Source organism: Alternaria postmessia (genome assembly GCF_024291825.1).
Source record: "Alternaria postmessia strain BMP 2775 chromosome Unknown scaffold_42, whole genome shotgun sequence".
Taxonomy (NCBI): domain Eukaryota; kingdom Fungi; phylum Ascomycota; class Dothideomycetes; order Pleosporales; family Pleosporaceae; genus Alternaria; species Alternaria postmessia.
Genome location: NW_026260115.1, coordinates 57,358 through 75,238, shown reverse-complemented (window position 1 = coordinate 75,238; position 17,881 = coordinate 57,358). Strand labels below are relative to the sequence as shown.

The following is a 17,881-nucleotide window of genomic DNA, read 5'->3' as shown; positions in this document are numbered from 1 at the left end:
TGAACATAGAAGAGAAGGGAAGGATGAAGGTAGAGATTTGGCGGAATCGCGTCGGAGATGACCCGTGGATCCGAAGTAACGGCATCCTGAACTCACGCCACTATCGTGCGTCCACATTACTATCTACACAGCGGTGCAGGTGAAAGCCGCGTTACGAGCTTGTGCGTCCGTCAAAGGCAATTCCTGTTGCGTCGGGAAATAAAGGTTGCGTGCCTGGGGCCAAAAACCCTGGTGTAACCTCAGTCGGCTTACCAAAAGCGTACAACCACTCAACCGAAAAACCGACGTCATCCACCTTTCTCCACCTCCGCACTGCAGATCACCCCATGTTATCCCCAGACGCGACATTCACACCCGCCACCAATAGCTCGGCAAGGCTTCCTGCTCACCGTTGCATCTTGATCATTCGCCAACGTCTTGTAGCTAAGAATGGTCCCCGCAATTACTCCGTCAATCATACGGCTCGCGGCCAATTCGCCGAGCAAGCATCGTGACGTTTGATCACTTCACTCTCGGATTACAAGTTCCGCTAGTGGACGTTATAACATATGAGCATGGGTATACTAATGTAAAGGGTCTCCCATCGGGCGCGCTGGTCGCTTTTGCTGTTTTGTTGCGCTCGTGTCTTGCGTGTTAGGTTGGAAGTTGAGACCAGCATCATGTTCCATACACCGCATTTCAACTGGTATGGACGAGGCTTCAAGCTTCGTGCCGCCATCACCATCGCTTGCCAATTAGCGTTCGTGCTTTTCGGTTACGACCAAGGTGTCTTCAGCGGCATCGTCGGCAATGAGGACTTTTTGAATACTTTCGATCATCCCTCGCCTGGCCTCGAAGGAATCATCGTATCCATATACAACCTAGGATGCTTCACAGGATGTATTCTTAGCTTCATCTTTTGCGAGAAAACGGGACGGAGACTGGCTATGTGGATTGCTATGGTCTGGATCATTGTAAGATGTTCAAGTCGCTGGTGTCAGTATTGTGGCTGATAGTATCAGGTCGGCGGCGCTCTTCAAGCCAGCGCGTACTCAGTTCCACATATGATGGTAGCTCGGTTCCTGACTGGCATTGGAACCGGCATCGAAACTTCGACTGTGCCTATGTATCAATCCGAACTTTGCGAAGCGAACAAGCGCGGCCGCCTCGTCGCGTCAGAACCTCTCTTTGTTGGCGTAGGGATCGAAATAGCATACTGGTTCGACTACGGAATGTCATTCACGGCAGGATCTATCGCGTGGCGCCTACCCATTGCATGTCAAGTCATTTTTGCCATTATCGTCATCATCCTTGTTTTTGGTCTTCCTGAATCGCCAAGATATCTCTATGCGCATGGTCGACACGAGGAAGCACTTCAGATCCTCTGCGATGTTTACGATGGCACGCCCGATGATCCAAAGATTGAGAAGGAGAACAGAGAGGTGCTCGAGGCACTGCGGGTCGAGCGCGAACATGGAGAATACAGGTGGTCGCAATTACTCAAGAAAGATCATGTGCAGACTGGACGCCGTGTACTGCTCGCGTACGGCGCGCAGTTTATGAACCAGATGGGTGGTAAGAAGTTCCCCTGCACGAACTGCATGTGAGACATACACTGACTCGGTACACGTACATTCAGGTATAAACCTCGTCGTTTACTACATCACATCGGTGCTAGAGCAGAACGTCGGGCTCGACAGGAACCTATCACTGCTTCTCGGCGGCGTCATCAACCTCATGTTCTTCCTCGGTTCTCTGCTTCCAACCTTCACACTTGATCGCACCGGCCGCCGAAAGCCAATGATGTGGGGCTCTTTAGGCCTCGGCCTTTCCATGATGATGATTTCAATCCTCTTGAGCTTCAAAGGAGAAGACGGAAGAGTCTTGAAAAGTACCGCCTCTGCTAGTGTCGCATTCTTTTTCACGGTAAGTGGATCCCCCGCCCCATCGGTTTCTGTGAAACGGAGCTAACAAAGACTAGTACATGCTGGCGTTTGGCATGACGATGAACTGCATTCCTTGGGTCTATGTGCCCGAGATTTTACCATTACACGTGCGAGCAAAGGGAACGGCTGTCGGTATCTCCGCAAATTGGATATGGAGTAAGTATCCCGCGTAGACTGCGTTCGAGAAGTACACTAATCTTGATATCCATGTATAGACTTCTTCGTTGTCATGATCACTCCCACTCTTCTTAATAGCTTAGCATGGAAGGGCTATCTGATTTTCATGGCACTCAACTTCGCGTTCATTCCCCTTATCGTAGGTCCCCGGATTTGCACCCGAACTTCACTCGCTAACGTGCTGCAGTACTTCTGCTATCCCGAAACTGCTAATCTGACGCTCGAAGAAGTTGACTGGCTCTTCTACGAAGGCGACGTGGTGAAGCGGAGTCGACGTGTTGCGAAAGAGGGCTGGGAACAAGCGATCGGTACCGATCCCGCTGCGATCATGGAGACTGGTAGTACTTCGAGTGGCAACAAAGCTGAACATAAGACGGAGAAGGCAGAGCATGTGTCACCTTGAGAGCTGATGAAGGCACTCCCGATATTGTTTAGATACCCTGTCTTATATTATTATATTATAATGCTTCCGAGACCTTTAGGTCTACATGAACACCCGTGAGCTAATGATACGTTCCGTTAAGCTGACTCGACATCAACCGTATATGTCCTCTCAGCGTAGATCCTCTTATCATGCATCGGTGCAGTGCTCTTATCAGACGCGCCGTCGTGTATCCGTTCCCAGGCATCCTGATCGCGCCCATGATGCACAGTAGACAAGCTAAAGCCAATGTCCGCGTGATAGCTGTCGCCTCTCCTTTTCCGTGAGGTGCCGCCTGCAGTGGTTGTTGCTATGTATCGCTTACTGTTCGGATCTGTGCTGCCGTCGCGATCGTTGTTGAAGAAATGGCGTAGTGCCGGTAGGGAGGATGCAAAGCACCCGATTCCGGTCTCGACGTTGGAGCAAAGGACGATATGGGCAACCCAAACTGTGTGCGGGTCAGTTTGCGTTTCTTGGATTTAGAGAGACTACATGCTTACATGGAAGATTGGTCTGAGACTCAAATTTGTTGACAAATGGAATTCGTATCATAGTAATGATTGACGCCAGTGAGGCGAAGGACAGTAGGCCGAATGCTTGGATCTTGGCTTGTCTTTTCATCTGTGTATTCCATAAGATGATAGCCGGCACGATGACCAGGGCCATGTCGGTCAAGATTGTCGACACTGTCGCAGTGTGCGCAATGATGAGAAAGGTCTCCGCAGAAGCGCACCTTCCTTCGCCGCTCATGATCAGCGTCGGAGTCCCTGTAGGTATCGATTAGTCTTGTCCGACCTGCAGTCTGCAAATCTGCCCAACTCACATAGAGACCGCACTGGCTGGCAGTAAGCCAATGTTCCGACAAAGGTGACGAGAAAAGATGCCCATGTTACGGCCAGTAGAACCCAGACAGTGATCCTCATGGGCTTTTTGATCGAAGCAATCCGCCTGATCGTGATGCACACTGAAGATTTGACGGTTGCAAGTGCAACAACGTATACCAAGATCCAGATCAGGTAATACTTGATAGCTTCGGACTGCTGCCATGCATTCAGATCCTCGTTCATTCTGCCTAGGCCGACCAGACATCCGTAAATTGCAAGACCTGTAACAGGAATGTATGCGATCTGTGAGGTCATGTCAGCATAGCCCAAGCTACAGACCCTTAGCGATAAACATACCGTGCCAATAACCATGAACGTGTCTTCCAGGCCAAATATGCGCTTCTTGATTCGAATGAAGGTACGCAACGCCACAGTAACGACAGAAAGCATGAAGAAGATGGATGAGATGGCGATGATAGCAAGTGGTAGCCCATCCGGTGTGATCAGCCTCGCGGATGGATCGACATCACTCGTAGGCGTCGCCATTGCAGGTTCGAGTCGACTGTGAATGGCAAGGATGCAGACAGGGTGCAAGACCACATCTTGAGGACAGTATTGTTACTATATACATTTACGCCGATCTTGACCGTACCCATAAACCTGGAAGTCGGAGTGCAGGGTACAAGCAGCCGTTAATCCAAATCGCCCAGGAGCCAACTAGAAAAGATTGCTGGAAAGGAGAGCTAATCTCAGGCATTTTGCACCCATACAACGACGCCATTGCGATGGTAGCGAAAAACTAGTGGACCGATCTCCCGCGCCGGCTGATCCTGAGCCGCGATCTAGATGGTGCTAGTGTCATGCGTCATGCTCGAGACGAACCCTGACTCTCCAAATCGTATCGTGAAACCACAGAGCAGGTGTTCCGAGCGAAAGGCCCAGCGTTCTCTGGTGTTCTCTGGTATTTAAACGGTGGGTCAAATCGTAGGTCTGGCACTACGAGATCGCTAATCTGTCATTCTGCATCGCCACAATGGATCTTTCCAGGAATCTAGATGCGAGAGTGCGAACCAATTCGCCTATCGGGAAGGCTGCCAGCGTGGTACTAATCTTGCATCGCGTCATGTAGCTGCGCAGTCGCCAACGGCTCCATGCCTTGAACCCGCCTCTTATCATCTTCAACCTGAGGCCGTACAATATTGACTGCAAACATGATGCTCAATCAGAGAATTCTGGTTGCCATGAACCTCAAGATGTCAACTGAAAAGGAATACCGGGCATAGAGATCGAGCTTGCTCTTGAGTATATATTGCTGTTGCATTAACTTTCTTGCACATACGACCATAGGACACTGAAAATTAGGCTTCCCGTCCGCTCAGCCATATACAAGCAGTGTACCGGCGGATTAGTAGTTAGGTGGGTGACCACTAGCGAATCCCCGCTGTTGTATGTTTTTGACCTTGTTTTTTGCTCATGGACCCAAAGGAATGCGAGCCGGGCCAGATGTGATCGCTTTTTAGTACATCTGTGACAGCAATCCAGAGTCCGCAGAGGTGTTCAGTAGTCATGCAATCACAGTGAGCAAAGGTCTTTTCCGATGCTCCAGTCGTTCGTTCTTCAGCCTTCCACTTCACCACCACCGTGCCCGGTCCACCCGAACAGCCCCTGCCATGGCACGACCACTTACCGGCGCGGAGAGAGCCCGTGTTCGGGCTCACATGGATCATCTTGACAAGGCTATGGCCGTTGTCACAGAGTCAGAGTTCGATCCCGACAAGGTCAATGCTGCTCACGAGGCGGCTGCCAGGGCGTATCCCGTTAGCAAGGAATTGTTCCAGGCTTATAGAGCAGAGGTCCTGACAGAAATGGCCGACCCCCTGAGGGTGTTGAACGACTTATTTGATATCCTCAAACCAGACGCGCCTTGGGGTCTGGCCGTGTACCGTGCCTCATACAACGACGATGCGGCTTGGCATCGTATACTTTCTGTGCTCCGCCGAGATATCGAGTCATCACTAGCAGTATATCAGGCTCAACCAGGCCTTCTCGCAAGACATGAGTTGGTCGTTATGGATGATCAGTCCAAATTCGAAGGAGCAGGTCCCGAGAAGATCCGCGAGCATTTCAATAGCTGGGCTGTAGATGAGCTACAACGTAACTGGCGTGCCGACCGCGAGCCTGCGGCCAAGGACGAAATAACTGGCGCAGCCGGCAGTACCGATTATCTGCACCATGCTGGATCTCGCTACAATTTCTTTCTTCTTGTCGACGACATCTGCCTCGAATCCATTGAGATGATGGACGAGCCCGTGTTCAAGCTCGTCAAGAGAAACTGGGCGCCCGATAGAGAAGGAGCCGAAGACGATGAAGACGAGAAGTTTGACTGGGAGGGCGGAGAAACAAATAGTGACCATGAAGACGTCGGTTGGATGTACGTCGACACCAGTGACTACGTTAATGTTCAGGATCAGTTGCAAGAGGATGATTTCTGGCCGGAATTGTATGTGAGGCCGCCGCTCATGCGTTGGGAGGATGATTTCAATAGGGCGCCTGGTTTCTGGCGACGGAACGCATCTTCTGCATAGATAGGATAAGACTACTTGCGCTACACAAAGGAAAGCATAGACGTAGACACTAAGGTAGAGGTACGTGAATCTATGTCTTCTTCAAACCTACATATCGTACAGGGTGGTGATGTTTTCTGTACACCGTCTATGATACACGCTCTAATATGGAGCGATGGAGCGAATGTAGAGACTACGATGATTGCTCAGCAGCCTTGGCGGCTTCGAGTCGCGAACTAATGTGAGGGGTAGCGTGCGTTCTGGGAGCCTGTGGCTTCATGATCTGGCGAAGGATAGCGCGACGTGGCGCAGTTATCCTGTTGCACAAAACAACCGCACCAGTCAACAGAGCGAGAGCGCCGGCTTGATGTGCGGACGCTAGCCAGGTAGGGACCATGTAGATCAATGTGCTGATGCCGAGAGTAACCTGAAGGACAACGAGGTGAACCATTCCTTGGACACCCTTGTGCTGGTCCTTGGAAAGCTTACTTCGCACGCCCTTTCCAAAGCGAGTGTATGCAAAGAGACTCATGATGGCAGTGAATGTAGTCGTTGCGAGGATGCGGTGGTCAAGCTGGACGAGAGAAGGGTTCTCGAGCATGTTGCGCCACCAAAGATCCGATTGATCTGGGACGTGGCTGTAAAAGGGATCGAAAAGTTCCTTCTTGGGTGGAGCGAGACCAAGACCCATCCATGGGAACTCGTTGTAGATCAAACCAGCATCGAGACCAGCAACCAGGGCACCTGACATAGCAGTAGTGAAGACAAGAGCGGTAAGACCGAAGACGGAGCGTCTGAAGATGCGGAGAGCAGGATGTTGCAGAGCCTTGATAGTCTCAGCAGCCTTGGCCGGGTCTGCTAGCATGCGATGCTCCTTGAGAATCGAAAGACCAGTGTAGACCATTGAGCAGTAGACAGTGAAGGCAGCACCCAGATGGGCAGTCAGGCGATACTGGCTGACACGGGGATGGCTTCCAGGTTCGAAGAGGTCGTCCTTGAGTCCACTTTTGACCATCCACCAGCCGATGGCACCCTGGCCACCGATCATACCGCAAATTCCGATAAGCTTCCAGGCCATTGAAGGCGCTACTCTACGACGTGCGATGAAATAGGCGGTTGGTACGAGCATTGTGATGCCGATGACACGACCCCATAGACGATGAGCCCATTCCATAAAGTAAATCTGCTTGAAGTCGGCCATGTCCATGCTCGAGTTGAGCTGTTGAAACTCGGGTGACGCCTTGTATTTTGTGAACTCGCTGTCCCATTCGGCCTGGCTCATAGGCCAGAGGGAGCCGGTGACGGGACGCCATTCGGTGATACTCAGCCTGTCCAACTTTAGCAGGTGTGACGGATGCAGTGACGTTGTGCCTACCCAGACTCTGTGAGACGAGTCAGGCCACCGAAAACGACTATGCCGAAAACGCTCGCAGCACTCCCCAGCAGCCAGTATGCAACGCTCTTGGAAGTTGTCTTGGGGAAGCTGCTCGACTGGCTTTCAGTCTTGGTCGCAGCTTCCTCCAGTATCGCCCTCCCCGCATTCGATCCCTCAATGGTCGCGGTATTGCGGAGAGGCTGGGTCGATTTCCACCTCACCGATTGCAGGGTGGAAGATCTCGATGAAGATCGTGAAGCGGAGACTGCGGATCGAATCGGCGAATTGAGGCATGGCGTAGATACGAAGAGTCGTCGTGAGAGGCGTGGAGCAGCAGTCCGCAGCTGCGGAAATGCCTTGTATATTGAAGCCATGACAGCGGCACGTAGAGAGGAAGAAGGAGGTTAGTCAGTCATCATGTCATCGACTTTGAGTCTTCGGTGGTTCGATGGCCCGGCGGCGCGCCAAGAAAGAACCCTGCATATCCACCGCCGTTGACAGGCGGAAGCGACGACCCACTCCGCAGGTTCGCAACTGCATCACCGGACCCCTCAGAGTGATGATCGCCATTTGGCGTTTTCCGCGCTGGCAGCGTGATGCGCCCAGCCTCCACCGCATTTTGCTAACGTTATCTTCCTATTCTCCTAGTCCTTTCACCGTCTCTGTTTCGCGTGCGTGACCGCCCCGTGTTATTAGACCCGGCGTGCACTGCGTTACCCCACCCGCTCTGTTCGCATACTCCGTCGCTGTCAAACACCACGACCCATGTACTTCAAGAGCAGTGTATAGCATAGCATGGACCCCGCCCATCAGCCACCCACAGGTCACGGGAGCGCCAGCCTCGACCATGACGCCCAGCCGGAACTTGGTGGATTAAATCGCAATGAAACATGGCCGCTGGTTGAAGCAGAGAGTACAGAGGGCGGCGCAGGCTCAAGTAGCACTCCATACGTCAGCCTTTTCTCACCGAATGTACCCGCCATACCACCCTCTGCACCATCCGACCTCCCTAGCAGCCCCAGGAACCACGTGAGCCACTCTAGGTCTCTCAGCTACTCGCGCTCTATGCCATCACTGGCAGGCTACTCCAGCATGACATCGCGCGCCTCTAGGAATCACGTCTCGCCTGACCGACCACCCATAGTCCAGCTACAGACACAGATTGATCAAGCCCAAAAGAGCGCTGACGACCCAAACACACCTCTCGAAGAGCAGGGCAAAAGGCGCACTACCCTGGATCTTATGCGTGCCGAGCATTCTGTTCGCACCGACATCAGCAGGTTGTTCAGCGAGAGTGCGGCTATGCCAGGAACCAGAGCGCCTTCCTACAGCAATGCGACAGGTCCGCTGTATCTCCGTGGTGAGAACCCCTACGACATCGGATTGTGCACCCGCTAACATTGTCAGCCTCAGGCGAAGCCATACCGCTCCCAGATCACCTCTACACCCGCGGATTAGTCGAAGGACGACACTCGGACATCACAATCATCGCCTTCGGTAACCGATACCCCCTGCATCGTCTCATTCTTGACCGCGCACCATTTTTCACGACCGCTCTTTCAGAACCATGGCTCGAAAGTCAGTCCAAGGAAGTCAAGCTACATCCAGAGGAGATCGATCCTAGCATAACGCAGGCATCGTTTGAGCTGGCCATAAGAAAGCTCTATGGCGTGGATATATCAAAAGAGTCGGATGCCGAGGCTATCGGTCTGTTCGCAACTGGCTGTTGGCTGGAGATGCAGGATCTCATCGACTCTGCAATCGAATCCATACTGCGGCAGATGGCACCAGAGACGCTTGCATACCTCATTCGTTTAGTCACCTCCAACTACTACGGCCGATCTGGAGACCGCATACTTGAATCAGCCAAAGCAATGTTAAGTAGGAATGGCTGGGAAATGCCACTCAAATACTGGGACGACATGCCAGGCGACATCATCCGCGAGCTCGTAGGATCGGACGGCTTCTTTGTCGACAGCGAGTGGGACCGATGGGTGCTCTCCAAGCGTCTTCTTGACCGCCGCCTACGACAAGCCGCCATCGAGGCTGGTCTCATACAGCGAGGACAGAAGCCTATACCACAGGCGCCCAACTCTCTCCGTCTCATGGCCGTTCGCTTTGACGGAGTTTATCGACAGAATGCCTTGACGACAGCGCACTCCTCTTCTGATGCGCAGGCAGACTGGCTTGCTCTTTACACCCTGCCCGACATTGAGCGCATACTCGTGTTGCTAGACGAAGGCATACACTACATTCACATGGAATACGAGCAGCTTGAGTTCATCAGGAATGCCCGTGACGTCTTTGGCCTACCAGTGATGCCTGAAAGGGTCATCTCTAACGCACTGTGGCAGCAGCTGGCTCTCCGCCAGAGAGTGCTCAACACGGATGAGTCTGCTCAGGAACTCGGTCTATGCCAATCAACGCCTGACCCCGAAGTAGCGAATGTGGCAACTAAGTCCGGAAGCGAGCCGACTAGCAAAGGAAAACAAAAAGAAACTACGATCCCTGTTGATGAAGGCGATATCGAATCAGATAGCTGGGACGGTAATGGCAAACCACGGAAATTCTGGATCCCAAGCTCAGACTGCAACATCGTCCTAGGCAACGGGGCTGATCCTGTCGTTACGACCTCAAACTCTTTTCAACGCCATGCTTCGCGTCTCTCAGCCACGATCCAACCAGAGGACGCACAATGGGCTACTGACTTCGCATCTACCCCGTCGACCTTGACCAACCCAAACACCCGCATGGACTTCGCGCAACGTCCGATATCAGCTGGCGGTGGTAACGCTGGACAGCCGAAGCCAATCGCCTACACCGAATTCCCTCCATTCCGCTTTTCGGCCGAGTTCCCCAACCCGCGCTTCCTTAAAGAGAAAAAACGGGTATATTCGAGGACAGTATCATATGCAGGCTCGTTGTGGAACATCTACATCCAGAAAGTCCGCTCCGCAAAGAACATCCAGTTGGGCGTATACCTTCACCGTGCCAAAGAGCGAGAGGTAGACGAGACTGGACACATCAGTAGTCTCAGTCAGCAGAACAATGGATCCGTCGACGAGCGCATTGGTCAGCTAGAGCGCGAAATGCTCATGCGTAGCGATCGACGTGATCGCCGGCGTAGCACTCGAGTCCCGTTCATGGATCCTGGCGCAGAAGAAGACACCTCCGGTAGTGGCGGAGACGCTGACCCTTCTCTCGGCTCTCTAGGACTGCGCAATCCACTCTTCTCCAGTAACGGTCTCGGTCGCCATCGCAGTAGGCTACCGACCCGCGGCATCCCCCAATGGGGCTTCCACAATCTAGCCTCCTCCCCACCTCAAGACGGCGATGCAGTAGACTCACCCTCTTTCCCCAACCTTTCATACACGCCTTCCGACCACGAATCTGATACCCCCTCTACTGACGACGAGTCTGACGCAGCCGCATACATCAACCCCTCCCTTGCCTCCAAAGTCCAGCGCAAAACACGCGCCATCGTCCCCGCACTCCCACCCTATGTCGACGGCCGACCAACCATAAAAACCTATTTCAAAATCTACAGTCCCTCCAAGGGCGGAAGGATGTTAAGCATCTATGAAAGCGCGCCTGACCGCTTCAACTTCAGTCAGAGCTGGGGATGGAAGAGCAGCACTTTGATGCTGGATGAGATTACGATTAGTGGTGGAGGTGATGATACCCTGGCTGGAACTAACCCGGCTGCGAGCAAGAAGACGGACGGCAAATTGAGGTTCATGGTTGTTATTGGGAATTTGTAACAGGCGTACATGGTGGGATGGTATCAAATTGTGTTTTTTTTTTGGTATGCATCAGCGATGGGTGTTGTGGTGTTAAGATAGTCTTCATCTAAGATGAGCTAGGATGCTACAAACAATCATGTACACTCTCTTCCGAATTTTCTACGCATGTACATGGAACACGCACCCAGCCCTGCGACAGTCAAGTATACATATTCTACCCATCCCTATCCGATTTGATCACAGCGCCATACAAACCGTTCCCGCAAACCCACGCCGTAACACCGAAACAACGCATAGCTAGTCTTGCCTAAAGACTGAGAAATCACCAACATGGGTTCTTTCCTCTCATCCGAAGACACGCCGCCCCGTCCAGCTAAGAGGCACATGCTACATGTCGTATCAGTATATGTGTATAGACTTGGTCAGGGGAAAAGAGGTAAAGCGAAAAGTTTAGATTTTCCCATCCTTCTGTACGCTAGTAGCAATAGCAACATATGATGGAGACGAACTATAACTGAATATATAGATCCGTACTGCAAACCAAGGTTGATTATCAACCAAACTAAAAGCTACAGCTGACACATAGCCTCCAAACCCATGATCTATGCACTACTCCTGCTCGTTATCGCTAGCCTCACTGTCGCTATGGATCATGCCATGCAGTCCTTCCCTCTCAGCCCCAATCAGTGGAGCCCGCTCACCCTCTTTCCTTGCAAAATGGCCTCCAATACTGACAGCCAGAGTACTGAAACCATGTATCATTGTACTTCCAAGCACAACAAAGCAAACAATTGGCCAGATCATGGTAACCGTTCGTTGTTTATCTGCTGGGAGATCGTTTGGTGGATCAGGAAGAGGCAACGAAGTACCGGTTTCCAGTTGTGCGCGAGCTTCAATGGCAAGGAAGAGGGCGCCGACGCCCATTGGTCCGAAATGTCCGACGAAGAGGGCTTCAGTGGTGGTTTTTACAGATGGAAGGCATTTCATCTTGAACAGAGTGAAAACAATCGGAATCCTGCGGAAGAGCAGAATGAGTGCGAGTAGGAGCAACAGTCGGAGAGGTGTGATTTCATCCACGCCGCTGAAACTCTGCCATGGGATCATTGCGCCAAAGAAGATGAAGAAAGCCGAATTGATCAACAAGTCGATGACAACGGGTAGGTTAGTCTCCTCCGTTGGAGCATTTTGGTTGTGCGCGAAGCCACGTCCTGCGAAGAAGGCCACGAGGAAGTCATCAACGCCAAGAAGTGATGCCAATCCGATGGAGAAGATGGCCAAGAGAAGATAGAAGGCGAGGTATGAGGCTCTGCCCATCCACTCACGGCTGTGCGAGAACTTGAATATCGCGTTGAAGAGGTAGCCTAGTGCGATACCCAACAGAACACCTCCGACACACTGGTACAGTACTGTGATGAGGAACCACTTCTTCAGTACCCCACCAACAGTATTCTTCAGCAAAAGACTGAGACCCAAGTACAAGAATGGGAAGGACATGCCGTCGTTGCATCCACTCTCTGCGCTTAGGTAATCCCTGATTCGCTTGGGTACTCGGGTGCTGAACTGACTGTTTGACAGGACTGAAGCTGCGAGGACGGGATCTGTTGGGGTGAGACACGCTGCTATGGTCAATCCAGTTTGGAAATCTGTGTCGAAGATGAACGTGACAAGCATGGCACATATCAGCCAGCCAAACGTCATGACAGGTCCCAGGAGAATAAGCAAGGCGCCCCATTTTCTTTGAAGGTAGCCTTTTGGAAGCTCCAGACCGACTGCAAAACATTGGATTCCGACGATGAGGCGCGTCGTCTCTTGAATCCAGTCATCCTGCAGCAGTTAGTATTGTCCGCTTGCATGGCTGCGGTATACTCACAGAGAGGCCCCATTCATAAGGCGTGAGAAGATTCAGAGCACGTGGTCCGACGATCTATCAAACGTATAAGCAGAAGATTCCAATTTTGAACATGTCTGCTACTCACGATACCAAAAGCTGTGGCTAAAGGTGGTTCTGAAAGATGCAGACGGTTCCGAATCATAAGCGAGAACAACGCGTATAAGATGAGAAAGAAGGTCAGGGTCACGTATGTAACGTGAGGCCCCGTAGGCTCAAACTGAGACCAAGCCATGATGCTTCAGCTGGCTGTTAGAAGATTGCGCGTCTGTTCGTTGTTGGGTACCGTGAAGTCTCTGCGAAGCTTGGGCTTGAGAGAAGCTGCTATGTGATCGCCGTGACGTCGAGAGAATAGGCAAAGGCCGTACGGAAGCGGCACGCTGTATGAGACAGCGAGTGTTTGTGAGCGAAGACACTCAGGTGGCAGATATCATGGCAACGGCCTTGCGGGGTGGATGCGTGAATTGAATTAATGGCGCGTTGGATCAAGAGTTCCGACGTGAAGGATCACACTGCATGGATCCGCATCGATGACGAAGGTTGGCTGGATTTGGCAGTCACGCTCGGACCGCCCTGCCGGAAGAGGTGGCACCTTGCATATGAGAACCACACTATTGGGCGTCTGATGTGACATGGGTAGAAGAAGATCAGTAGAGACGACGAGTGTGAGTGAGTGAGTGCATATTCGTCGAGTACTATGGCCCTATCATGTATGTGCACCGGGCGCAAAAGCGACATATGCGGCTAGAGCAGCCACAATCTCCACGTGAGCACGCGAGGTAATCAATTCCGCTACTTTTGTATCAAGCGCCTCCCTCGAATATGGATATGCCCAGACGCCGCTCCCACGCGGTGATGCTACTCAATCTGACCACGACCCATCGCGGCTGGTATTAAAAATACATGCAAATTACAGTGAAACCAAGGATTGTTATTAATGGGGGTTCTCGGCTATGCGTCGTCCGGCGGGTTGTTGAAGAAAGCGAATCGTATCCTGTGAAGCTAGAGGAGAGTCAGAGAGATGCAGTGTGGAGGGAAAGGGTATGCATACCGAAGGCAGTTTCGGAATGACGACTGCGAGCGTCGCGAAACAGTTGATGAGGAAATACGTCAAGTCGTATTGCGTGTAATGCGTACTGACGAGAAACAGCACAATGGGTACGCTAAGAAGGAACTTCTTGGCTGGTGTGTATTGGTCTCCGTTGTCGATCTGTTCCCACATGTTGAGGTTGTCGTAGGCACCCGAGTTGAAGTCAAAGGGCACACCGCGCACGTAGTGGAACATGAGGTAGGATCCCGCCACGTACGAGAGGTTTACTAGGGTCCACGATGCTTCCTGCGACATGCCAGGGATGATATCGAACAAGATCTTGCCGAAGAAGATGAGGACAAAGTGGATGGCCCAGGCGCCTGCATGTGTTAGCCGGGGACAGGTAGAGAGGGCTCGTTGGCGTGGGCTCACCCTTTGCATTTACCCATTCGGCGTTCAGGTTGGGGAGGGCTGACTGATCGCTCAGCTGCTCGAGCGACTCGGGGGGCTCTTTGTAGACAAGACTACTGCTACGTCGCCTCCTCGCGTCTTTTGCAGCATCCAGAGACATCTTGGAGTAGGAAGACGGCGGGTCTGATTGGCGGGAGCGCGGGTCGCCAGCAAAGCTCAGGCGGGAGGTGCGATTGAGGAGTATGGGTGACAGTTTGGCGGTATTGATAGGATCGTCGGGCGGCCGGGCGGTGAGAGGGGGGCAGAGATGGGCGGTGGTCGCGTGAGAGAGCTACTGGAGAGCTGCCACGGGCAATGGCATGTCAGTGAGGGCCAAAAGGAGCAAGGCGGCGAGGTGGGCCTTCAGGGTCTTACTGTGTACGCAATATGTACCTTCCGGGCCGTCCGAGCGTTGCAGCGTTGAGCGATTGTCGAGCAAGACTGTGAGGGTGCAGCGTTGAGTTGGTCTTGGTGTAGTTTGTCGTGGTAAAGGAGCAAGGGGAATGATTTCCTCACTGGGCAGGCGTGAAGACGGAAGCGTGGCAGGTCGGTCCACATGATGCTCCAGAGACCGTGTTCCTAGCAATCACCGAGGCCGTGCCCAGAGCGCAACCAGACAACTCCAGACCACCACCAGCCAACACGAACGACACCATCCACACCTGATCTTCAAACCACCAGCACCACGCGCCATGGCTTCTGAAGCGCCGCCCCCGATGGACGCCCCAGCCCCAGCCCACGCACAGGATGCACCCGATGCAGGCGATGCGACCATGAAGCCCGTCAAGCGGTCGTGGAGGTAATGACGCGCCGACCCCAACACTGCAGCCCCCAGCTAATTGTGCAAAAAGACGCAAGTACCGCAAGATGCGCATCAAGTTCGACGAGGCCATGACGGACAGCGACAACCTCATCAAGCAGGAATGGAAGGCCATGGGCACGGCGCGCCGCCTACAGGAGAACAACGACCAGATCCTCGACATCCTGCTCGAGCTCAATGAACAGACACGCGTCAACCCGCGCCTGCGCTACGACCTGCGCCACCTCTCCCAGGCCGACACCGCCGTGGATTCTTTCGAAGTCGGCCCTGGCCCAGAATTCGTCAAGCAGCAGCTGCAGGCGCTGAGGGATGACGTTGCCGCCAACAGAATCACTCCGGAAGAGTACGCGACCAAAGCAGACCAGTTACACACTTCGCAGGCCATACAGCAGACGCTCAAGTCGCTCGCCAGTCTCCAAAGCAAAGTCCCCCACACGACGCGCGCCGACCTGCCAGACCACCCCATTGAGGGCATCGACCTCAGCGAACATGCGCCAGGCTACATGTCCCCTGCGCACGAAGACGAGTACCTCCTCGCGACCGACCAACTCCTCGAGCAACCTGGCTTCGACCAGACCCTCCAACAAGGCCGTCCCGTCCGTCTCGCCTCCGCCCAACCCCCGCTCAGCGAAAAGGACCTTACTGTGCGCAACCCCGACAGCGTCTACAACTGGCTGCGCAAGCACCAGCCACAGGTCTTCCTGCAAGACAAGGACGCCGCGCATCACGAGAATCTCTCGGAAAAGTCTGCCGCGCCAAAGACCACCAAGGCCAACGCAGCCAAAGTCAAACGGGAGTCCAACATCGGAGGAGGCACACCCGGTCCCCGCGACCACGACGACGAAGATTCCGCCGCCCCCGAGACCGGCAAAGGACGACGGAAGACGGGTGGTGGCGGCGACGACGACACAGCCTACCGACCCAAGGGCGGCAGTTCTCGACCCGCAAAGCGCAAGCGGGAAGAGGGTGATACGCCGGTGGGTAAGGGAAGCAGAAAGAAGAATCGCGCCAGTACTGGACAACCTGCTTGACCTACCTCCTAATAGGCCGCGCAGTAGATCAACCTTGTCGCCTCCACAACGCCGCCCTAAATGCAAGATGCTCCTGTTGCATAAGCTATGAAAACAGGATCGCCTCACCTGCAATCTACATTTGCTGCATAGAAGATTATACGACAGGGGTGCTCTGCAGTATTATGATTCCTCATGGCGACGCTCGGACGTTGCTTTGCACTCGGTACAAAGACCACGACTATAAATGTGTTCTCTCCCCGTCGCGCATCAGGGCAACAGGAAAGCCTGTCTTCGGTAGAAAATTCACTTAACTTCGAGTTGGAGTGGGAGCTGGCGTTTTTTTCTTTTCTTGTGGGAACCATTGGCGTAAGAGAGCGGGTTTAGATATACCCTTGGGAAAACAACTACTTCCAGGAGATTGAATGCACAAGGAGTTTGGGGGCCAAACTGGATATTCGGTATTCTACAACCAGCATACGGAGATATAGCTGGTTCAGCCCTGTACTTGTACAACCAACATTTCATATTCATACAGAACGTTTGATCAATGCAACTACCGCAATGGCTTTCCCCTCGCACCCCCAACCATGACCGTCTCAGGGGCCGGCTGGCTCTCACTCATAAACGGCAAACTCGTCTCAAGCACCTTCTTTCCATCCACTAGCAAACCGTTGCCCGCGCGCTGATCCTCAAGGTAGGCGGTCTTCTGCCTCTTCTCCTCGAGATACTGTTTCCTTTCTTTCGTCAGCACCCATTCCTTGGGGAACTCGGCCCTCTTCTTAGGTGTGTGGTGGCGGAAGTCAAACGGCACGTCTTCAAAGCTATCTTTCCCTTCTTTGCACTCCTTGATGAGACTCGAGATGGTGTCGCCTAGGAACCTCTTGTTCTGGGACTGGGTATCGAACTTCTCGCATGAGAGCTTGATGATGGAGGTTGAGGGGTTGTACCGAGGTCCGGCGAGCTTGATTAGCTTGGAGACTTGGGTGGGGGTCAAGGAGTGTGTGTTTGAGAGGTCGTCGGGCGAGAATTCGACGACGACTTTGTTGGATGCGGGGTGCGATTCGCCAAGGTAAGATGTGTAGCGGAAACGGAAGGGCGTGGCTGCTGTTGGAGGTTCGAATGGACGGGCGAGGTCTAAGATAAGTTAGTATACGAATTCCACCTCATGTCTGTTCGGTGTAACGAGCACTTACGACTCAATAGTGGCAACTCCCACGCAATCAACCTGGCATACTCCCTCAACTCTCTATGTTGCTGCAACTCTCCGTGACCGTGACTCGTCAAGTCATCTCCATAGTAATCCTCATCCGGCCCCATACTCTCTTCTCCCTCGGCCCAGAATCCCGCGAGCGTCTTCCTCTTGTCGTCTTCCTCGATCTCGAAATCTTCATCTGCTTCTAGACCAAAGTCACGGGTTTGGGGTAGTCCGCGTTTCCCCTTGCGGAGCGCATCGGCGACAACGTTGGGGTCGATTTCGGCGAGCGATGCGCGGAGGTTTTCCAGCATGGCGGTTTCTCGCTCAGGTGTGTTCATCTCCCGGAATGCTTTCGACTTTGTGGTGTTGGAGAAGGCTGATTTGGGCAACTCTGGGGCCAATTCGTCCAAAGTCTCGGTTGGTGGTTTCGCATCTGCAGCAGTTGCAGAGCCCTCT

General features: G+C 53.1%; 8 protein-coding genes across 8 annotated transcripts; 4 read left to right on the top strand and 4 right to left on the bottom strand.

The window, feature by feature from the left end:
* Positions 1-659: 659 nt before the first annotated feature.
* On the top strand, positions 660-2,505 carry J4E82_006832 (uncharacterized protein; the record flags this gene model as incomplete). Its single annotated transcript, XM_051733083.1, has 6 exons — positions 660-953; positions 1,002-1,554; positions 1,619-1,905; positions 1,961-2,081; positions 2,141-2,241; positions 2,290-2,505. 6 exons carry the CDS (start codon positions 660-662, stop codon positions 2,503-2,505), a joined length of 1,572 nt encoding a protein of 523 aa, XP_051587120.1.
* Positions 2,506-2,621: 116 nt separating this feature from the next.
* On the bottom strand, positions 2,622-3,893 carry J4E82_006831 (uncharacterized protein; the record flags this gene model as incomplete). The annotated part of the gene is made up of 4 exons (XM_051733082.1): positions 2,622-2,971; positions 3,024-3,290; positions 3,347-3,650; positions 3,705-3,893. The coding sequence occupies 4 exons, from the start codon at positions 3,891-3,893 to the stop codon at positions 2,622-2,624; spliced, it is 1,110 nt and encodes a 369-aa protein (XP_051587119.1).
* Positions 3,894-5,017: 1,124 nt separating this feature from the next.
* J4E82_006830 (uncharacterized protein) lies at positions 5,018-5,932 on the top strand (the record flags this gene model as incomplete). Its single annotated transcript, XM_051733081.1, has 1 exon — positions 5,018-5,932. One exon carries the CDS (start codon positions 5,018-5,020, stop codon positions 5,930-5,932), a length of 915 nt encoding a protein of 304 aa, XP_051587118.1.
* Positions 5,933-6,104: 172 nt separating this feature from the next.
* On the bottom strand, positions 6,105-7,660 carry J4E82_006829 (uncharacterized protein; the record flags this gene model as incomplete). The annotated part of the gene is made up of 2 exons (XM_051733080.1): positions 6,105-7,239; positions 7,287-7,660. 2 exons carry the CDS (start codon positions 7,658-7,660, stop codon positions 6,105-6,107), a joined length of 1,509 nt encoding a protein of 502 aa, XP_051587117.1.
* A 421-nt stretch (positions 7,661-8,081) lies between these two features.
* Positions 8,082-11,047, top strand: J4E82_006828 (uncharacterized protein; the record flags this gene model as incomplete). Its single annotated transcript, XM_051733079.1, has 2 exons — positions 8,082-8,646; positions 8,694-11,047. 2 exons carry the CDS (start codon positions 8,082-8,084, stop codon positions 11,045-11,047), a joined length of 2,919 nt encoding a protein of 972 aa, XP_051587116.1.
* A 591-nt stretch (positions 11,048-11,638) lies between these two features.
* J4E82_006827 (uncharacterized protein) lies at positions 11,639-13,062 on the bottom strand (the record flags this gene model as incomplete). Its single annotated transcript, XM_051733078.1, has 3 exons — positions 11,639-12,853; positions 12,900-12,953; positions 13,006-13,062. 3 exons carry the CDS (start codon positions 13,060-13,062, stop codon positions 11,639-11,641), a joined length of 1,326 nt encoding a protein of 441 aa, XP_051587115.1.
* An 806-nt stretch (positions 13,063-13,868) lies between these two features.
* On the bottom strand, positions 13,869-14,518 carry J4E82_006826 (uncharacterized protein; the record flags this gene model as incomplete). Its single annotated transcript, XM_051733077.1, has 3 exons — positions 13,869-13,919; positions 13,969-14,327; positions 14,380-14,518. 3 exons carry the CDS (start codon positions 14,516-14,518, stop codon positions 13,869-13,871), a joined length of 549 nt encoding a protein of 182 aa, XP_051587114.1.
* A 571-nt stretch (positions 14,519-15,089) lies between these two features.
* J4E82_006825 (uncharacterized protein) lies at positions 15,090-16,248 on the top strand (the record flags this gene model as incomplete). Its single annotated transcript, XM_051733076.1, has 2 exons — positions 15,090-15,196; positions 15,249-16,248. 2 exons carry the CDS (start codon positions 15,090-15,092, stop codon positions 16,246-16,248), a joined length of 1,107 nt encoding a protein of 368 aa, XP_051587113.1.
* Between the last annotated feature and the right edge of the window lie 1,633 nt (positions 16,249-17,881).